Genomic DNA, 18,301 nt, shown 5'->3' with positions numbered 1-18,301 from the left:
CTCTTCCTGTGGAAAAAAACACCTCATTTTTAGCACCACTTGCTTTTCTTCCCAGTCCTATTTGCAAGCCGCCTTTTCCCAAGGAAGAACTCTCCATTTAACACCACTTCCTGCCCTTCTCAGTTTGATGTTAAAACCTCTCCTCCAGCACCTGGGAATCCGTGTTAGGTGGTCGGGAGAGGACTGGAGAAGGAGAAGGAGGGACGGAAGTGGTATTTTCCCCATTCTGTCCTTCATTATAGCCCCCTAGGTTTTACCCTTGACTTATCCACAGGTCATATCAAAATTCATGATTTTGACCCTGAAACTTTCCTCGACTTATACATGTAGTTGACTTGTACACGCGTATATATGGTATATTTAATGGGACTTGAGCATCCATGGATTTTGTTATCCATGGGGGATCCCGGAACCAAACCCCAGTGCATAACAAGATCCCATTGTAGTTTGGCCTAATTTGGATTAGATACACAAGTCTTTTTCTGACTTATTAAATAAATTACTTTAAGTTACATTCCTAGTTTAATTTTCCTGCTCATTTGTTTAACTAAACACGCTTCCTCCAAGAAATTTCTTCTCCCTGTATCACTTCCTTTTTTTGGTGAAGTTTTAAGTTTCACTTACTCCCAAAGCACTGTTCTGGCTTTAACTCATCACTCTCCCCAGGGTATGGGTACTTAGTTTAAATTCTTCAGCTGCCTGTCATGCAACCCCAGTACAGCAGTCAATAGTGCAACTTTTCCAGACTTCATGTCCAGAGCACTTGACAGTACATGCAGTCAGATGAGACCACTGGGATTACTTCAGCTTTCTGAGTCTCCAAACCTTTCACTTGACAGTAGCACGTGTCTGATTCTCTCAAGAATTCATTGATATTCAGAGAAGCTAGTTTGCAACAGGCTCCTCTCCAGAACCATGCATGCTCCATCTGTGCTGATAACACAGTGTTCTTTGGCAGAGAAAACTAGAGGAAACCAGCAAGTGAATTCATTTCATTACCCCAGACATTATGTGAATGGCAAAGCACGTTTATATTATATGGTGCTGTCAAATCCTTGCCACCTGTATGACTCTCTTTTAACAGGCTGTCTGTTCAGGATTTATGATAGGACGTCAGGCGTAAGATCTTGTATCCCATGCCATGACAATTTGTCATAATGATCTTGCTAGATACTAATTGCTTAATACCTTTAATCACTGTTACCAATTCTGTGCTGTTCAAAAAAATGCATATAAACCTCTCAGAATCATGAAGCATCACATCACTGCGGAAGTAAAGAACAAGATTATTAAAAGCCATTGAGACTAAACATGAGTTTTGTTGTGTGGTATTCAGCATTTCCACAAGAAACTAATTTCTTTTAATTGTTAGATAAAATATTTGAGAGATTTTAAAATCAAAGGAAAACAGATGTTGGTTACCTACTTCAGTTTAAAAAAAATAAAGTGAATAAGTTACAAGAATAAGTATTAAAGGCTGGGAGCAGAGCATGCTAATCTTAGTTCAAAGAGACTTGACTACTCAGACTACTGCTTCTTTTTGTTTGCTTGTTTTAATATTGACACCTACATTAGCAAGATCCAGATAAATCAGCCATGTAAGCCTTATGTAGTTTGTCAGCATGCAATAGAAGAGTCCAGTAACCTCATCCCTTCTGCCTTTCAGGTCTGTGTGGAGCCATGATTACAAATAGGAAAGCTCCTGCTCTGTGTTCATGTAAAAAAAATAGTATTGATAAGTGGATTCAAGATTCCAAGTTTCTCCTGGGGCAGTTCACTATTTATATATGATACACATGATAAACATACCTTTATTATGTCATATCTATATGTAGCTTTTAAAAGTAGCTATCGGAAACATCAGCTGTATTAAATGACCTTTGATGGAGGCCTGTAAAGATGTGGCACGTTCAATAGATTGCATTGTTACTACAGCTACTTCTGTTTATTTAACACAACAACATATTTCATACAGTAAAGCACTGGAATTCTAATTAAGCTAACTGACTAGTCAGTAAGATTTAAAGAAAAGAGTATCCAGCTTGGACTGTAGAGACCTGTTTTCATGTCTCTGTCCACATATTTAGCTCAGAGGATGGCTTGCAGCAAATCACTTTCTTTCAGCTAATCCACCTTGTTAGGTTGTTCTGAGGATAACTAAAAATTCTGTTAATTACTGAACTGCTTCACACAGATATTACAGTGTAACTAATATTTGTTAAAATTATAATAAATCCTTTCTTTATTCAGTGTATAATAGACTATGCTGAGTTCAACAGCCACTGTATTTAAAAGGCAGAATAGGGTCTGGGGCGAGGAGGGATATGCATTCCTGCACATGCACAAGATGATGGGGTCTAGTTAAACATACAAACTATCCTTACAAGTTATCTGTAATAACAATACTACAGAATTCATCAAGCACTGGATAAAGACCTCCAGAACTTCAATGATGACCATAGAACATTGCAACTTTGATGTCCAGTCTAATGAATCCCTTGATAGTTTACACTTTCCATAGCTCTAGTGCTTGATATCCAATTTCAAAACTAAGCAATAGTTGCAAGTTATGGAATTCCCTTACTGAAAGGACTCAGGCTTGGTAAACCTAGAGGTACTGACTTTGCATTTAGGCAGGAAGAAAGAAGAATGTTCTGGTGTCCCTATTTTATCAAGGAAAAACTAGACTGGTGGTGACTTCCCGGAGGGCCATTTCAGCTGCCGCTCCAAAAATCTGGAATGACCTGCCGGAGGAGGTTCATCAGATCACATCTCTTGACGCTTTTAAAAAGGCGATAAAAACGACCCTCTTCCGGCAGACCTTTCTAGACTAACCTCTCCTAAAACAGAATCAACCGCCCATGTTAATCAGCCCCCCGCCATTATTGGCCATTATTGTCATATTGCTGTCACTTCTTTCTGAGCTGTTTTAACTGATGTTATCCCAGTAAATGTTTTTATTGATGGGAGGAAGGGTAGAAGGGTGGGGGTTTTCAGGGACTGTTTCCTTATTTTTTTCTGCTGTTTCGCATCTTGATCCTCAAACGGGAGAGGCAGGATACAAATAAATAAATATATTATTATTATTATTATTATTATTATTATTATTATTATTAATTATTATAAAATCCAAACATTTCAGGGTTTCTGTCCAGAAATACCATTGCAACACACCAGTTTAAAGAAAAATTATGTTTCAAGTAAACCACCTTGAAATCCTATTATATATGGCAAGATAGAACTATTTTAATAAATGATGTTGGGTCTTACCTACCAAATCGATAGTTGCTAATGAGGAGAATGCCAAAACTCTAAACAACAGAGCCAGATACTTGTCAGCTCTAACTTTAGCCCCTGTCAGGAAGCTTTACTCCATGACGAGACAAAAGGATCAGTTACTCAGTCAGTTTTTGCATGACTGGTGTGTGAATTGAAACAAGGGTGGAAAAACAAAAACTGTCCAGCTTGAGTTTTGTTTATGAACTGTGTCATGAAGTAGCAATACTGTTGCTTGGATAGTGATCTAAGCAACAGTATTGCTACTTCATGACACAGTTCATAAACAAAACTCAAGCTGGACAGTTTTTGTTAACTTCATACTGTTTTATAAAAACTTTGTTTTTCATGCTTTTTATATGGTTTGTGCCTTTATTATAAAACTGCCTTTACTATAAAATACTGTGGAAGAAAATTTATGAATTATGAAAAATTATAATAAATAAATAAATAATAAAATTTTTATTTATATCCCGCCCTTCTAGAAATCAGGGCGGCTTACAGCATGGATTAAAATACAATCAATATACACATTAAGAGTTAAAATGCAATACAATAATTATACAGAAAAGTAACCAACAAAAGCCCCATAGCCCAACCTCTTGGCCACGGAAGAGGAGGGAGGCCCACAGGATTTTATTCGGGGAATGCCTGTTGGAACAGGAAGGTCTTTAAATCCTTCCTGAATTGGGCCAGGGTGGTAGACGAGCGGAGCTCGGTGGGCAGCATATTCCAAAGGGCTGGGGCAGCTGTGGAGAATGACCTCCGTGTGAATTTAGAATATATATATATCCACCACTGTACCTCTCCTACTGTTTCATGCAGATAGTAAAGGTCAGGGACACTGTTACTCTGCATCCTCAGATGATAAAATTAAGAGAAGAGAGTTTCATTCAGTTCATTGATTTTGTCAAAATCTCAAGCATTCTGATAATATTTTTTGAACTACTAGACATTAATAAGGACTCAAGAAGATACTGAATTTTCATTTTTAAAAAAGATTTTTAAAAAGAACTCTCTTTAGTTCTGGATGAGGTACTATTCTTTCAATTACTATTTTATACTAATTTCTTACACATCATGTTTGAATAGCATGTTTGCTTATTTACCATAATAAGGGAAACTATTTTTCCATATAGGCCCTCTCAAAGTGCCACGGTACAAGCATATTTCTTAATTGTATGCTACAGCAAAGGACTAGATGTAATGTTAGCACCAACTAGAGGGCATATGTTGAAATTAATGGAACTCATATTAACCATCATTTACATAAATAGGTCTGCTCTAGTTGGGAATACGTTTAGACTTAATTCACATGACCCTGCACATTGGTTTTGTTCGGGACACAGAGTAGGGTCCAGCTCACCCACATGATCTATGTTGGGCTGAGGATTTGTTTATATACAGATTTACAAGTTACACTTGAAGTCTGTATTGGGAGTACAGACCTGGCTGAAATGGCATATGAAGTTGGGTCCTGTATGCGTTGCTGCATAAAGATTTTATATTAAATGTTCAGTTAATGATAATTTTAATCCCTTTTTCTCTCCTTTCTCCCATTATGTTTGACTTTCTAGATGCAAAAACATGTAATGAAGTTGATCTGGAAAATTCTAAAGAATGGGAAGTGAAGACAATTACAAGTGCGATGAAACAGTACTTGAGGTAAATATAAAACATATTGGTTGTTTTAATTTAATTACAGCTTTGACAGACAGATGAATTATGTCTCTTTGTTCAATTGAAAATACACTTACTTTAATGCATTAGAATTAATATCTTTAACAGTGATGCTTGTTGGAACATTCATAATAAATTCTTACTGTTACAGTGGTCTGAATCTTTTGTCTGATCTTCAGAACTTTGATTCAGAGCATTCTCTTGTCCCATTCCCCCCATTTCTTCCCATATTCATACACTGAATGTAATTATCTTTATAAAGTATACATACAACTTTTGGAATATCTGTACGTAAGACAAACTTTAATAGACATCAGTAGCTGAAATTTTGTGTGTGTTGTTTGCCTTCATTCTGCTTAATAACTGTAACTTTTTGTCTTAACAGAAGCCTTCCAGAACCCTTGATGACATATGAGTTACACAGAGATTTCATCATGCCTGCTAGTAAATACTTTTAATCAAATCTTAACCTCTTTTAAAACAGTAATGGTGGGGATTATGGATACAGTAGTTTTCAATAGGTTGCTGCTTTCAGGAAATTGTACACAGAATCCTTTATATTAAAGACATTTGAAAATTATGTATTTCTCAGCCTTCGTGCCCATATACATGTTTCTGTAGATGTCTAAAATATACAAAAGTACTAGAATGTTGTAGGCATTAATATATTTCTTTATTTATTTACTTCATTTACATGTTGCCTTTCTTCCAGAATGAGGGGAATCCACAGCAGCTTCCAAAATAATCAGTTAAAATACTTTAGTAAATTTTAAACACAATTAAAAATACCCCCAACATACAATATAAAACAATTTAAAATCCATACAAAAGATAGATAGATAGATAGATAGATAGATAGATAGATAGATAGATCAAAGATCTCAATAAAAACCTTCCCTGCTTCTCCATTGAAAGCCTGCTTAAACAGAAATGTATTTTCCTGCCAGCAAAAGGAAAGTAGGGAGGAGGCCACCCTGGCCTCCTATGGAAGGGAGTTCTAGAGAGTGGGAGCAGCTGCTGAGAAGTTCTCTGTCATATCCTCACCAAGCAAGCCTATGATGGTGGCGGGACCAAGAGAAATCCTTTCTCTGTAGAGTTCTAGCTGGTTCATATCGAAGATGTCTTTCTGATAGGCTCATTGTTCCTGCTACGGGCAAACATACGTAAGATTGTACTGTAACCACTACACTTAATGTTTTTAAGAAAGGACAAACGATACATGATTGTATCCTAAGGCAGATCATAAACAGTGTCAAGAGAATAAAAAGTTCATCTTCCTGCAGTAATGTAATTCCTTATCTGCAGCTTCTTGGTAAACAAATTAAAGAAGCAGACTAAAAAAATAATAATTGTGTATGTATGTATAAACTCCTAATCTCTGCTACAATATGCGCACACCCACACACACAGACACACATATTGGGACAGGGGTTAGGTGTGTTTAAAAGATAAATTAAAAATACTAGGCCACCAATAGAAAGAGAAAACTAAGAATAAAGAGAGGTAACAGAAATTAAGTACATATGTTGTGCCAAGTGCATGACTAAGAATTAACTGCTTTATTTTCTTATGTAGAAAGTGGCAGTCCTGAGTCTCGTGTTAACGCTATCCATGTCTTGATCCATAAACTTCCAGAGAAGAACAAAGAAATGTTGGGTATTTTGGTGAAACACTTAGCAAAGTAAGCATCTTGTATCCCTATTTAATGTTCAGGATGTTTTTTTTTCTTTCCATCCACACCAGGCTTAATGAATTGCTTTTTCGTATGAGTTCTTCTGTATAAGCACCTAACTTCCAAAAACAGATGCAAACCTTTCATTGTTGTGTATGTCACTTAGGACTTTATCACACGAGACTATATTTTAAGAGAATAAAAGTGTCTTTGGCATTGTGTCCATCCTGCTGCTCCTTGCATTCCATTCGTTACTGTAGTGCACCTTTTCATTGACAGGCATAATCTGTCAATAGATCATAGTCTCACTGCTGTTCCATTACTGCCTTTGTATGGGGCAATACAAACCACCTCGAAAGGGCGGTCTGTAGGCACCTGTTTTTCGTCTACAGCATTGCTGCAGCAACCAAGCTGCACGGCAATGCTGCGGACCAAAAAAGGAGCCACCTAGAGCAGCTCCTTTTTGGGACGTCGTAAGGACTGCAACGCGCTTATGGTGTCACTTCCTGTGCATGATGTGTGGGCGCTGCAGTGGCCACATGTCATGCACATGCCCCCTGTGTGGGCAGGATGGCGCTGTAATGGCACCGCCCATACATCGTTGAGCTTGCAGCGTCTGCTTGGTGCGTGCTGCCGAGCTCTACTATCGCCGCCAGGTTGTCGTGTCCTGCCGGTCTGTACTGGGACAGAGATAGGTCCCTTCCACTGCAGTTCCACTTCTCAGGCAGTCACATGATGTGAATGGGCATGATTCTACTCCTCTTCTGTCCCCTCGCAGCAACCATGGCCGCCAGCAGATTCATGTATCAATCTCCAAAGCACTATCATGGGGGGAGTGAGAAGTGTGATAAGACATTATACCAAACCTGTATGCCTCCATTCTTAAATTAGCTTGATTGTGGTGGGACAGCAGGCTGTTGTGGTAAAGTCCTTTGTGGTGAAGTCTGACATGCAATCTGCTAATGAAGTCATATGAATATTTACTTAACAGCATTACTGTTTTTGATTCAATGTGGAAAGAGGGTTGTGGGGAGAAAGCTTATAGATTTGTTTGCAAATTTACATTGGCTTCACACCCATCTCTTAAAATCTAAATGTGTTGGTATATATTCACATTTTGTTAGTTACATTATAAGGTGAAAATATTGGATGTTACTTGTTTCAAGAACTGAAAAGAAAAGTGTAAAAGGATTCACAAATTTAGCTTCCATTGCTAGTTTGATTACTAATTTTGGTTGTCTTTTCCTTTCTTTCTCTTCTTAATAAGTGTTTCAGATCATGCAAAGAAGAATCTAATGACTGTGGCAAATTTAGGAGTAGTATTTGGACCAACTTTAATGAGACCACAAGAGGAAACTGTGGCTGCCCTCATGGACCTGAAATTTCAGAATATTGTGGTTGAAATCCTAATTGAAAACCATGATAAGGTAAATAGGGGGAAAGCAGTGATGGATTTGCTGTTATTCCACAGATTTTATGAAAGTAACCATTTACATTTATACTTTTTAAAAGATATAGTATTTACTCTATTTTCTTATATTCAATCTGTGACTTTTTTTGTTGCTTTTGTAACCAAAATGGTGCACCATCTGAACACAAAAAAAATCACTTATGGATTTGCAGAAGTATAAAGCATCTTTAAAAATAACTCATAAAAGTACTGACATATCAAAAACAACCCAGGGGTTTCTGAGTGGGCTCAGTGGCCACATGGTGACTTGGGGGGTGGGTGGGCTGGAAAACTAGGGGGATGAAGTGACTAGAATTCTAGAAGGCAATCTACCCCGCAATGTTTCATTACAGGTCTCACTTGGATATACTGATAAGGAACTTGGTTTATTAAGAGCCAGCACTCCTGTAGTAATAACAGCTTCATTCACATACAGGATGCTTATAGCATAAGGCTTGTTGAACTCTTAAGACTTGCAGATATGGTGGAACACTAAGGGTGCAAGTTCTGTATTTATTTAATATGATTGTTGGGGAAAATAGAAGCATACCTCAGTTAATAAAGTCTCTGTGGACAAAGCTTGTTTTTATGAAGGCATTGGAGCAGCCACAGCTACAACCAGGTTCCTATTATACTAATTTACATTGCTACAGTGATAAAAGGAAAAAGGCAAGGTAGACATCCTTGCATTTTGTAAGAAGCCTTCAAGTGGTCTATAGAAGGTTCATAATGTTTTTCTTTACGTATAGAAATAGCATGTGCACTTCAATACCGCTTATCAGTGAGCCAAGCACTCTCTTTAGTGGTTTTTAATCTTTAAGCTAATTGGCCCCAACAATCTGGGTACTCATTTTATCAACCTACAAAAGAATGGAAGGCTGAGTCAAGCTTGAAGCCCTGGGATCAAGCTCACAACCTTGTGACTGGAGTACCAGCATTTAACCACTGTGCCACCAGGGCTCCCTACATGTACAAGACTTAACTGATCGGGTTGTTTTATTTTATGCATGCATATGTTTAGTTTGGAATTATAAGTTTCCTGAAAAGTGTTGAACTGATCTTCTATTTTGTGAGATCTTCTATTTCTTTCCATGTTGTTTCTGTGTCTGGTACCAAATATTCTGTAAAGAAGTAAGCAGAGAATCCAACAAAAACCATAGCTGACTGCCTGTAACATCAAGAGCATTTCCTGCTGTAGCATTACATTTCAAGTTCTTTTTATACTTACTTTATTCCACAGCTATGAAAAAGTGTATAGATATCTCACACTGTATGTAATGCAGCTGTATCAGCTCTACAAATAATGTAAAAATATTATACGGGAAGAAAACAAAAAACTCTATTATCCAAATGCAGTTAGAAACCACTAAATATCTAACCTTTTTATGGCTGGTGAATTTTCTCAGTTATGCAACTTGTCCTTTTTTCTATGAAAGCATGTTTTCTTCACTACTATTGCAATTTGACTCATTTTCAGCTTTCTGATATCTCAAGTCACTTATATTTTCTTCTTTGTTTCCAATGCCCATTACATACTGTTCCCTTCAGGTTACCATTTTCTAGCTGGAAAATGTATTATTTAGGTCATTCCTCTTTTGCACTCATATTCTTTGCTCACAGTATGGACTTCAGTTTACATTTTATACCACTGAAAGAAAAAATATTGTATGTACATGCTTTATACATGTTTCAGATGTGAGAAATGTATAAGACATGAATTGAAATCTGATTCCAATTATCACATTGACTGAACTCACTCTCCCTGAATCAAATGATACTAGTGAGTCATATGATAATACAGTAGGGCAAGGTACATGAAGTAAAAGGTTTGCTAAATGATGATGATAATGATTATTCAGTTTATGTATATCCAGCCTTCCTCCCAGTATGTATAAGTAGGTTTGGATTTTGCCAATGTCTCAGTGGGAGACCTTTTGGGAACCCTATGTAAACAGCTTTGTATTTCATGAAAGAAAGGAAGGATAAATAGTGAGGTGTTATTTGGATTATTGAATCTGTAGGTGGTAGGTTGGTTGGTTGTTGTTATGTGCCTTCAAGTTGACTCTGACTTACAGTGACCCCATCCTAGGATTTTTTTGGCAAGATTTATTCAGAGGAAGTTTGTAGTTGCCTTCCTCTGTTAGGCTGAGAGATTGTGACTAGCTCAAGGTCACCCACTTTGTTTCCATGGCTGAGTGGGATTTGAACTTTGGTTGCCTATGATCCTAGCCCAACGCAGAAACCACTGTTGGCTTCTGTGTGATTGAATAAGATGTATAGTCGTTCAAAGTATATAACTGACCATGCAGTTTATGTGAAGAAATTATTAGAAAACTACCTTGAAAGGTATTCAAAAATAGCATCCATTCTTCCACTTTATTTCATTTGTATGAATATATAGATGGGGTCTAGAGGTGGGGAGATAATGAAGAAAAGAAATTAGTTAATACAGAACACAAAACTAAACTTGCATCCTCTGTTTGCTTGAGAATAGTGCTTAAAACGTTGAAGACTTGCTTTAAAAGTAGTCTGAACCAGAACCATCTTGCAACTGTGGCAAATAAAGTGTTCAAAATGGCTATGATTAGCTCTTGTGAGAATTGCTGACTCAGCCAAAAATAAAATACCCACTGAAGCTTTACAGATTAATCAGGGTACAATTGCAGGTGAAAATAAGCACTGACAGTTTGTGATTACAAACTTTGTAAGTTGCTGAAGTGGGCAATAATGTGTCTTGTGTCATTTCTTCACCTGTAACTGTTGCTTGTAAGCAACGCTTACAGGTTTTGAGCAACAACTATTGATAATTAGGGCCTCAAATGCATCAGCATTGCTCACTTTTTATTGATGCAAATATACCACTTCATACTTGAAACAAATGGCATCAGGCTTCCTGAAGTGCTTTAGCAATTTTACGTTGACTTGATTTTTTTTAAAGATGTAATCTCAGTATTTAAGAAGAAAGAGCATAAAAACATGTGCATTGGCTTCTGTGATCTAGTCTGGATACTTACTTAAGCTACTGGAAAATATATCTTACACTTTACTTTAAAATCTATAATTGTTTTATAATTGTATCATTGGTTCTTCACTTGGCATAAGGTATCAGCTTGTTTGGCTGAGTCTTATTTGCCACATGGACTTCTGCTCTTTCCAAAATGGCAAGAAACATAAGCTTACTTTTAATACAGTGGAAACTTTTACTATGGTGGATTGACTAAATTGGATACAATTTATTATAGCCATCTAGTGTATATAGCCTGTAAATATCCAACTACATCAGCTGAGACTAGAAGTGTTTCAATTTTAAAAATAATTTTATTTTCCCAGATGATGACAGCAACAGAGAGGTGGCAGTATAGGCATATAGATTTTTCATTGTTTCCCCTTTAGTTCTAATACAAAAATAACTCTACTTTTCCTTGACTTTCATAGAATCATAGAATCATAGAGTTGGAAGAGACCGCAAAGGTGATCCAGTCCAACCCCATGCCATGCAGGAAATCTAAATCAAATTTTGTTGTTACAGGAAATATGTGGGGCTAATAAAGATTCATGCTTATCATTACAGAAACTTTCTAAACAAGTGTTTTAATTCACATTATGTCACTAATCCTAACAGTAGCCATGCAAAATCATATATGGGCATAGATTATTGTCTCCAACTTACATTTAAGGAGCTGAGTCCAAAAGATTTCAATTGATCACCCATGACAACTTAGATTAGTTTTAATCAAGGAAATTTAGCTTGTAAATGATGTAGTCTCCCCCTTACATTGATGTACCAGTACTGAAGAATGGGAATAACTGTATACTGTTTGAGTGGATTGACTCAAACTAAGATCATAGTAGTGTATTCTGTTATTTTCATCTTATTATGGTCATTTGTTGGATTTCTGTCCTCTTTTCTTAGATCAATAGAAGTGTAAAAAGAGTTAATCTTAGAGTCCACAGTGCATGTGTAGTTTGCATTCTGTGAAAACACGGAACAGCTTTTGCTTTATTTGTACATCTTTTCAAGGATACTGGTATTTTATGAATGATACTGTTATTTCATAGAGCGAAAATAATTCAGTGGCACCAGTTCACTCTTACTTCCATACAAGGTGTCAAAAATCTACAAAACTTGAAAAGAGGAGAGGGGGGGGGGTATAAAATCCATTGCCCATCCTGACCCTCCAGGATTTGAAAACTGTTTTGTATGTGAACAGTGTTTTCCAGTTACAGTCTGCAGTAGTAATTATCTAAAGAATGAACATGTTCTTTTTGTTTAACTCTATATGGGTAAAGAGCATTAACTAGATTTTCCATTCCCTCTATGTTGGACACTGTTACTATAATAGTTTTTTCATAAGAGGGGAGACTGCAGTAAAACATGATTCTTATATCTTTATCATGTGGTTTAAATATAATGCTTTACAGTAGAAAGACTAGGTTGAACTTGAAAGCTAAAAGCCTGTTTAAGAAATTTTAGAATGCTTTTAACTGTTAAACCAGTAATTGGGGATTTTCCCCCCAGTACGGAACAGCTTCATGTCATTTCCGTGTTTTAATAAGTTTCATATTCTCAAAATAACTATGTGGGAAAGATGGAATAATTTTTCCCTTTACACATTAAAAAAAGCTGGAGACAGAAAAAATTCTCCAGTTAGTTCTTCAGACTGATTACATATTTTATTTGTTTATGTTTATATGCCACTTTCTCCCAGATTTCTTCCAAAAAACAGCTTTCATAAATATAAATTAATATATTTATATCTATATAGACTATATAGGAAATGTGTGACAACCAGTTCTGGAAATCAAGTTTTCAAATTCTTTTACAAAAATATAACTTTTCTGAGTTGAACGCTGTTATTGGCATGGATAAGAGGCAATTAAGGGAATTCCTCTTTTGGACTGATTCAAGAAAAGATCTGCAGTCAATTAGGACCTCACAATTTTCCTTTTGGTTCTCCTTTTTGAAGACTGAACATTTTAGAGCCAGATATTTGACTAAACTCAAGTTGCCTACTTTGAGAATTGCCTTCACTGAGCTATGACTTCAAGTAATGCCTACTGCAGTTCGAGATGGATGCTACAACAAAGTGCTTTTTGAGAACAGACTATGCATCTGCAGTCAGTCTCAAGTGGAGTATATTATTCATTATTTTGTTAATTTATCCATTGTACAGTGACCCTAGAAAGACATTTTTAACACCCTTGCTGACAAACAAAAGTGGGAGCTCTACTGTTGATTTGGTCCAATTCCTTTTGAGTGACACCAACGACTGTGTAACACATAGAGTGGCTCTTTTTTCCATGGCTGCAAAAAAGATTAGAAAGAAAGAGTTATATAAAATTGCCATAAATTGCCAGGGAGATACCAAGTATTAATTAGATTTTATGATTATATCATATTTGTTTACTAATATCCAGGAAAGATGTCTCTTTTTCCATTTGCCCTTTTTAACAGTTAACTATTTTTAACTGCACATTAAATGTTGGGACATTTTTTGTCCTTTGTATTCTCTGCCTTTTGTTTTAAATGTTAAATGTTTTATGCTTTTTGATAAGCTCATTTTGTCATGGCCTTTGGCTAGTACAATAAACGTGACTAATAAGGCCAAAAAAATGATCTAGGGGAAAAACTTTATCGTGGATCATTCCTGAGATAGGCAGACTTCAGACTTGGGATCTATGTTGTGTTTTAATAAACAACAAACAAACAGTAAAGTCCACTATCAGAACCATGTGCAAAATGCTGGGTTCTGTTTGAATGTTTATGATGGTGTTTGGGCACAGCTTTCATTGATATTACTTGTAGTAGATGTCAGATTAATCTTATTAGATGTGCAGCTCTGAAAAGCAAAAACAAAACACACTGTGCAAAGCAACATGGATTTGAGACAAACCTGGTTTCACAATAGGTTGCCAAAATATTGCAATACCAATGGTAAATTTTAACATCTATATAGAGCATGCTTTTGTGATTTCCATTTATTATAGATAATTTTAGAATACATCTCCTTAATTCAGTATAAAGTGTAGAGATGGAATAGACATACTGTTTTGGTGCTGTTTGAAACAAAGGTAAGCATTTATACTTTCAATAGTGACATGTAATCAGAGGGCTGCCAAAATGTATAACTTGGGTTTTATTATGCCTGTTCTCATACTGATAGTAGGATAGCCCTTCCTTGACTTGTAAACATTTGAAATGGTGAATAAGGAACAGAATAAAGCAGATGTAAAGACTGTTGTGATTATAGGAATAGAAATGTGTATAGACTAAATCTGTGACATTAAGTTAACTGTATTGCAACTATTGTAAAGTAACCAAAGCAAGCAAAGTTTGTTTTCAATTCTGTTACTTGATTTCCTACCCCTACCCAAATCTAGGTACCTATTGCCCCACCACTGGATAACAGAAAATTATATTAGCTGGTCGCATACATGGAGAAAATAGTAAAAGAGAATGTGTGTGTGCACGTGTGCACATGTGTTGAGTCCACAGTTCCACATTTAGTAATCTACAAATGTGACTCTCAATATCATTGCATTTCTTGGAATCCCACCACAATCCTTGTTCTGTAACCAGTTATAATATTTTCCCCCTCCTTCCCTGCTAAGTTGGAGGAGGTGGGAGGGAAGGAGATGACTAGGCAGTAGGATTCCCTCTCCACCCCCCTGCAGTTTGCTTATGCATGAAGCAAAGGAACAGTGATATTGTTCATCACCTCCATAATAAACTGCAAGAGGACACAGAGGGACTTTCCCTTGCCTAGTTGTCTCTCTCCACTTTTTATAGTCTTTTAACAGCAGCCCATGAGGCCTGGGTGCTGGGGAGCATAGAGCTTTTTTGCACAGAATGATAACACTCAGCATATCACCTGCATGATCTCAGCCCAGTTTATCACTGACAGATGCATCACTTTGGCCTATTAAACCAATTAAACTATTTTAATCCATGTGAAACTAGGTACATATTCTGGTTGTAGATAACCAGAAAATGCACCTTCTGCTAATCTGAAATCTGTCTTTTCTTTGTGACTTAGTGCCCAAACAGACAGGCCAAATAAAGCTGCTTCAGGTCACTTTGGAGGTATGCTGTTTAAATGTTACATGCGTCTTAAGAGGCTGGAAGCTGTGCCAAAGCCGCGTTCCAGTCCTAAGGACTGGAGCACAGCTTTGGTGCAGCTTCTGGCCTCTTAAGATGCTTGTGTCATTTAAACACCGTACCTCCAAAGTGACCCGAAGTAGCTTTATTTTGGCCTCTGTGTTTGGGCCCTTACTTAATTCAGACAATATGTTGGAAATACTGTGGAGTTGAACTGTACAAAGGCATATTTTATTCATACATAGCCAAGTAAAGCAATTTTTGTTCTATTTTCTGGAATCTGAAATTCCAAAAAGTAACTTTTCCAAGTGTCATTGTGTTACTGGCTGGCATTTTTTATTTCAGTTTGTTTGTCTCTGCATCTTCTTCCTCAGATGACAGCAGTCCACCACATTCTATTGCGAATGCATGTGTCATGAATTTAAAATTTTAGATATAATTAGGGGAGAGAGGAAGCTGAATCCTTTGTACTGAAAAGCCTCTGCTACTTTTAGAGAAGACTGAGGGGCAAAACAGACCGGCACAATACACTGGCTTGGGGGCGGCATGGGGGAGTGGTGTTCAGATGACTTATGCCCCTATGCTGTCTCCAAGTAGCGTCATCCCATCTGCCTGACCAGGGTAGCATTGTGGTGCTCTTGCAGCGCAGCATTTATAAGCTGCATGCCATAGGAGCACCGAAAAGCCAGCACCATGGTAGAAAAGCTGCCTGTTTTCCGCCCCAAAAAGGACCAGAAAAACGCCGGATCTGGGGCTGTGGTGTGTGGTGATCAAAGGGCCATCTGTACCATCCATAAGCTACCAAATTAATAGACTACATGTGATGAAGGAGCATATGTCACATTTTAACCTTGATTTTTTTTAAAAAAAATGCAGTTTCATAGGTGGCCATTCTGTTGGTGATTTCTTATGCTGTTGGATGTGGGCATCTGTAGTGTAAATGTGTAAACATTTATATTGGTGTTTCTATACTTATACTCAGTTCTTACTTGTGCAGGAAAATTGCTGCAGTTGTATCATTTTATCATCATTGGCATTAGATGAAATTCACCTATATGTTATTTCCCATATGCTTAGGATATTAATATGATGCATATAAATGCAACACATTGCTTATGAATACAGTTTCTGCATTGCTTAGATTTCTGTGTGGTTGGTGGATTTTGGCACAGAGTCAAAATAATCAAGGACAAAGAATGCTAGGGAGAATGCTAAAGAAGAATTACAAAGCAGTGCTGGGAGCAATGTATACTTTCTGAACTCCTGTGAGACATCTCTGAAAGCCAGTGAAGAACAGTGTTAGAGGTGGAATAGTTTGGACCAGCAAGGAAGCTCTCTGTTCTATGGCTCTGTTCAGTAGCTATTTTTATGGGTTTTTTAGAGAAAGTAGGTAATGTGAAGGTACATTAGGACTTAATTTATTGGGTTATTGATTTTTAGGTTATTAATATATATATTTTTAAAAAATAGCAGTGTCATATAAGTTTCCACTATACAGTAATTATTAATATGAACAGATTTTCATTACTCCTAGTCACTTAAACTCTCTTGTATATTTTGCAGACATACTGCTGTTCTTGTTTATCATACCATTCCTCCAAATACCTTAGGGGTAGCATATGCTTTCCCTCTCTTCATCCTCTCAACAATGTTCCTCTTTATGATTTAGGACACAGACCTTTGTGTTCTCTTGCCTTACATACTTTTTAAACTCAGATACCATGAATCAACCCAAGGACATCCTGCATGCAATATAGTGCTCAGGGTTGTAGGTCTCATGAAAGCAACACATTAGTCACTTCCAGATGTAATAAATGTTTAAAATCAGTTAAGTGTGCCTTGACATCATATATATTAATTAGGTTACATGCTAACTGTTTTGTGGAAATTAAACATGCTAATAAAATGTGACCTGGCATGGGATGCTCCCCCATCATTGCATTCTGTACTGATCAAGTTAGCTTTCATTAAGTCATCCTTTATGAGAATATGCATGTCAAATACTGTGGGAAAACATGATATATGAAAATACTGGGGGTGGGGTTGGACACAGATTCTTCATTATGTTCAAATTATTTCAGTTTACTCTGGTTTAATAAATCCTGCAATTTATGAGAAAAAAAATTAAATTACATGACAGCCTGTAATAAAATACAGTAATAATGATTAATTGAATAATTGAATTTTAAATTCCAGACAGACTTGATATATGCTGGGTGAGTCTCAAGTTCAAAACTAAGAGTAAATATATAGTAGTCTCACATATATCACTGTAGATAATTTATGTGGTAATACGTTTTTTGTTTCTCTGCAGACCAGCATTCTGTTTTATTTATTTATATCCCATTTCCTTCTATTAGACTTTCAAGATAGCTAACAAAATTATATCTGTGAAACAAAACAATTTAAAGCAATAATAAAGTAAAAATACAATATTAAATCTATCTTAAAACCATACAATAGATAGCAGCAACAATGTAGATTAGCCATGTGCCCAAAGCAATAATCTTTCTCATCCTCCATTGCTAGAACTGAAACATGTTCAGTGTATTCCGGGAATGAGCTCCTCTTTGAGCTAAATGGGCCTTTTCATGATGATAGGTGAAGTGTTTCTCCCACTCTTATGTTGTTTGGGCCTGACCACACCAGTATACAGTTGCACAGTCAGTTCCAGTTGTGTCCCGTCTCACAGCCAATGCTGGAACATGGAAGAGTCAATATGACATTACTTTGGGAGATCTGTGCAGCTTGACACAAGTCCTTACTTGGCTCTACCCATGTGTCTTCCCCAACTCTAGATTGGTGCAACTTCCTTTCTGTTAAGAAGCAGGATTTGCCAATTATAGCTGCTAATGATAATGCACTGGATTTGCTTTTAAGAGCTTGATACTAGCCTTCATTTATAGTTATATAAAGCATCCTGGGTTTTTTTGTCATTTTTAAAAATTATTTTTATAAGTAAACAACTATGTACAAAACATGTCACAACTATAAAGCAAAATAAAACAATTCATCCCACAACTTTGAATTGTGTTGCAAGTCTCCTTCTTACATTCTGTTCAGTGTAAGTGGTCATTTTAAAGTTCAGTGTTCTCTGTGTAAATCTAGTCCAGAATGTCTGATC

At 36.7% G+C, this 18,301-nt stretch overlaps 1 protein-coding gene across 3 annotated transcripts in view; it reads left to right on the top strand.

Annotated features, from left to right (window-relative positions):
* The window catches only part of ARHGAP10 (Rho GTPase activating protein 10), a 130,271-nt gene that overhangs the window by 78,277 nt on the left and 33,693 nt on the right, over positions 1 to 18,301 (top strand). For all 3 annotated transcript variants that reach the window (XM_089525712.1, XM_089525714.1, XM_089525713.1), the window contains 4 exons: positions 4,854 to 4,941; positions 5,342 to 5,400; positions 6,532 to 6,637; positions 7,896 to 8,055. In XM_089525712.1, the coding sequence (XP_089381838.1) occupies positions 4,854 to 4,941; positions 5,342 to 5,400; positions 6,532 to 6,637; positions 7,896 to 8,055 (413 nt within the window). The remainder of the gene's footprint in view (positions 1 to 4,853; positions 4,942 to 5,341; positions 5,401 to 6,531; positions 6,638 to 7,895; positions 8,056 to 18,301) is intronic.

Source organism: Sceloporus occidentalis, unplaced genomic scaffold (assembly GCF_023333645.1).
Source record: "Sceloporus occidentalis isolate IW3139 unplaced genomic scaffold, rSceOcc1.0.p SCAF_5, whole genome shotgun sequence".
Lineage (NCBI taxonomy): Eukaryota > Metazoa > Chordata > Lepidosauria > Squamata > Phrynosomatidae > Sceloporus > Sceloporus occidentalis.
Note: the sequence above shows the minus strand (reverse complement) of the source record. Positions and strands in the feature narration are given on the sequence as shown.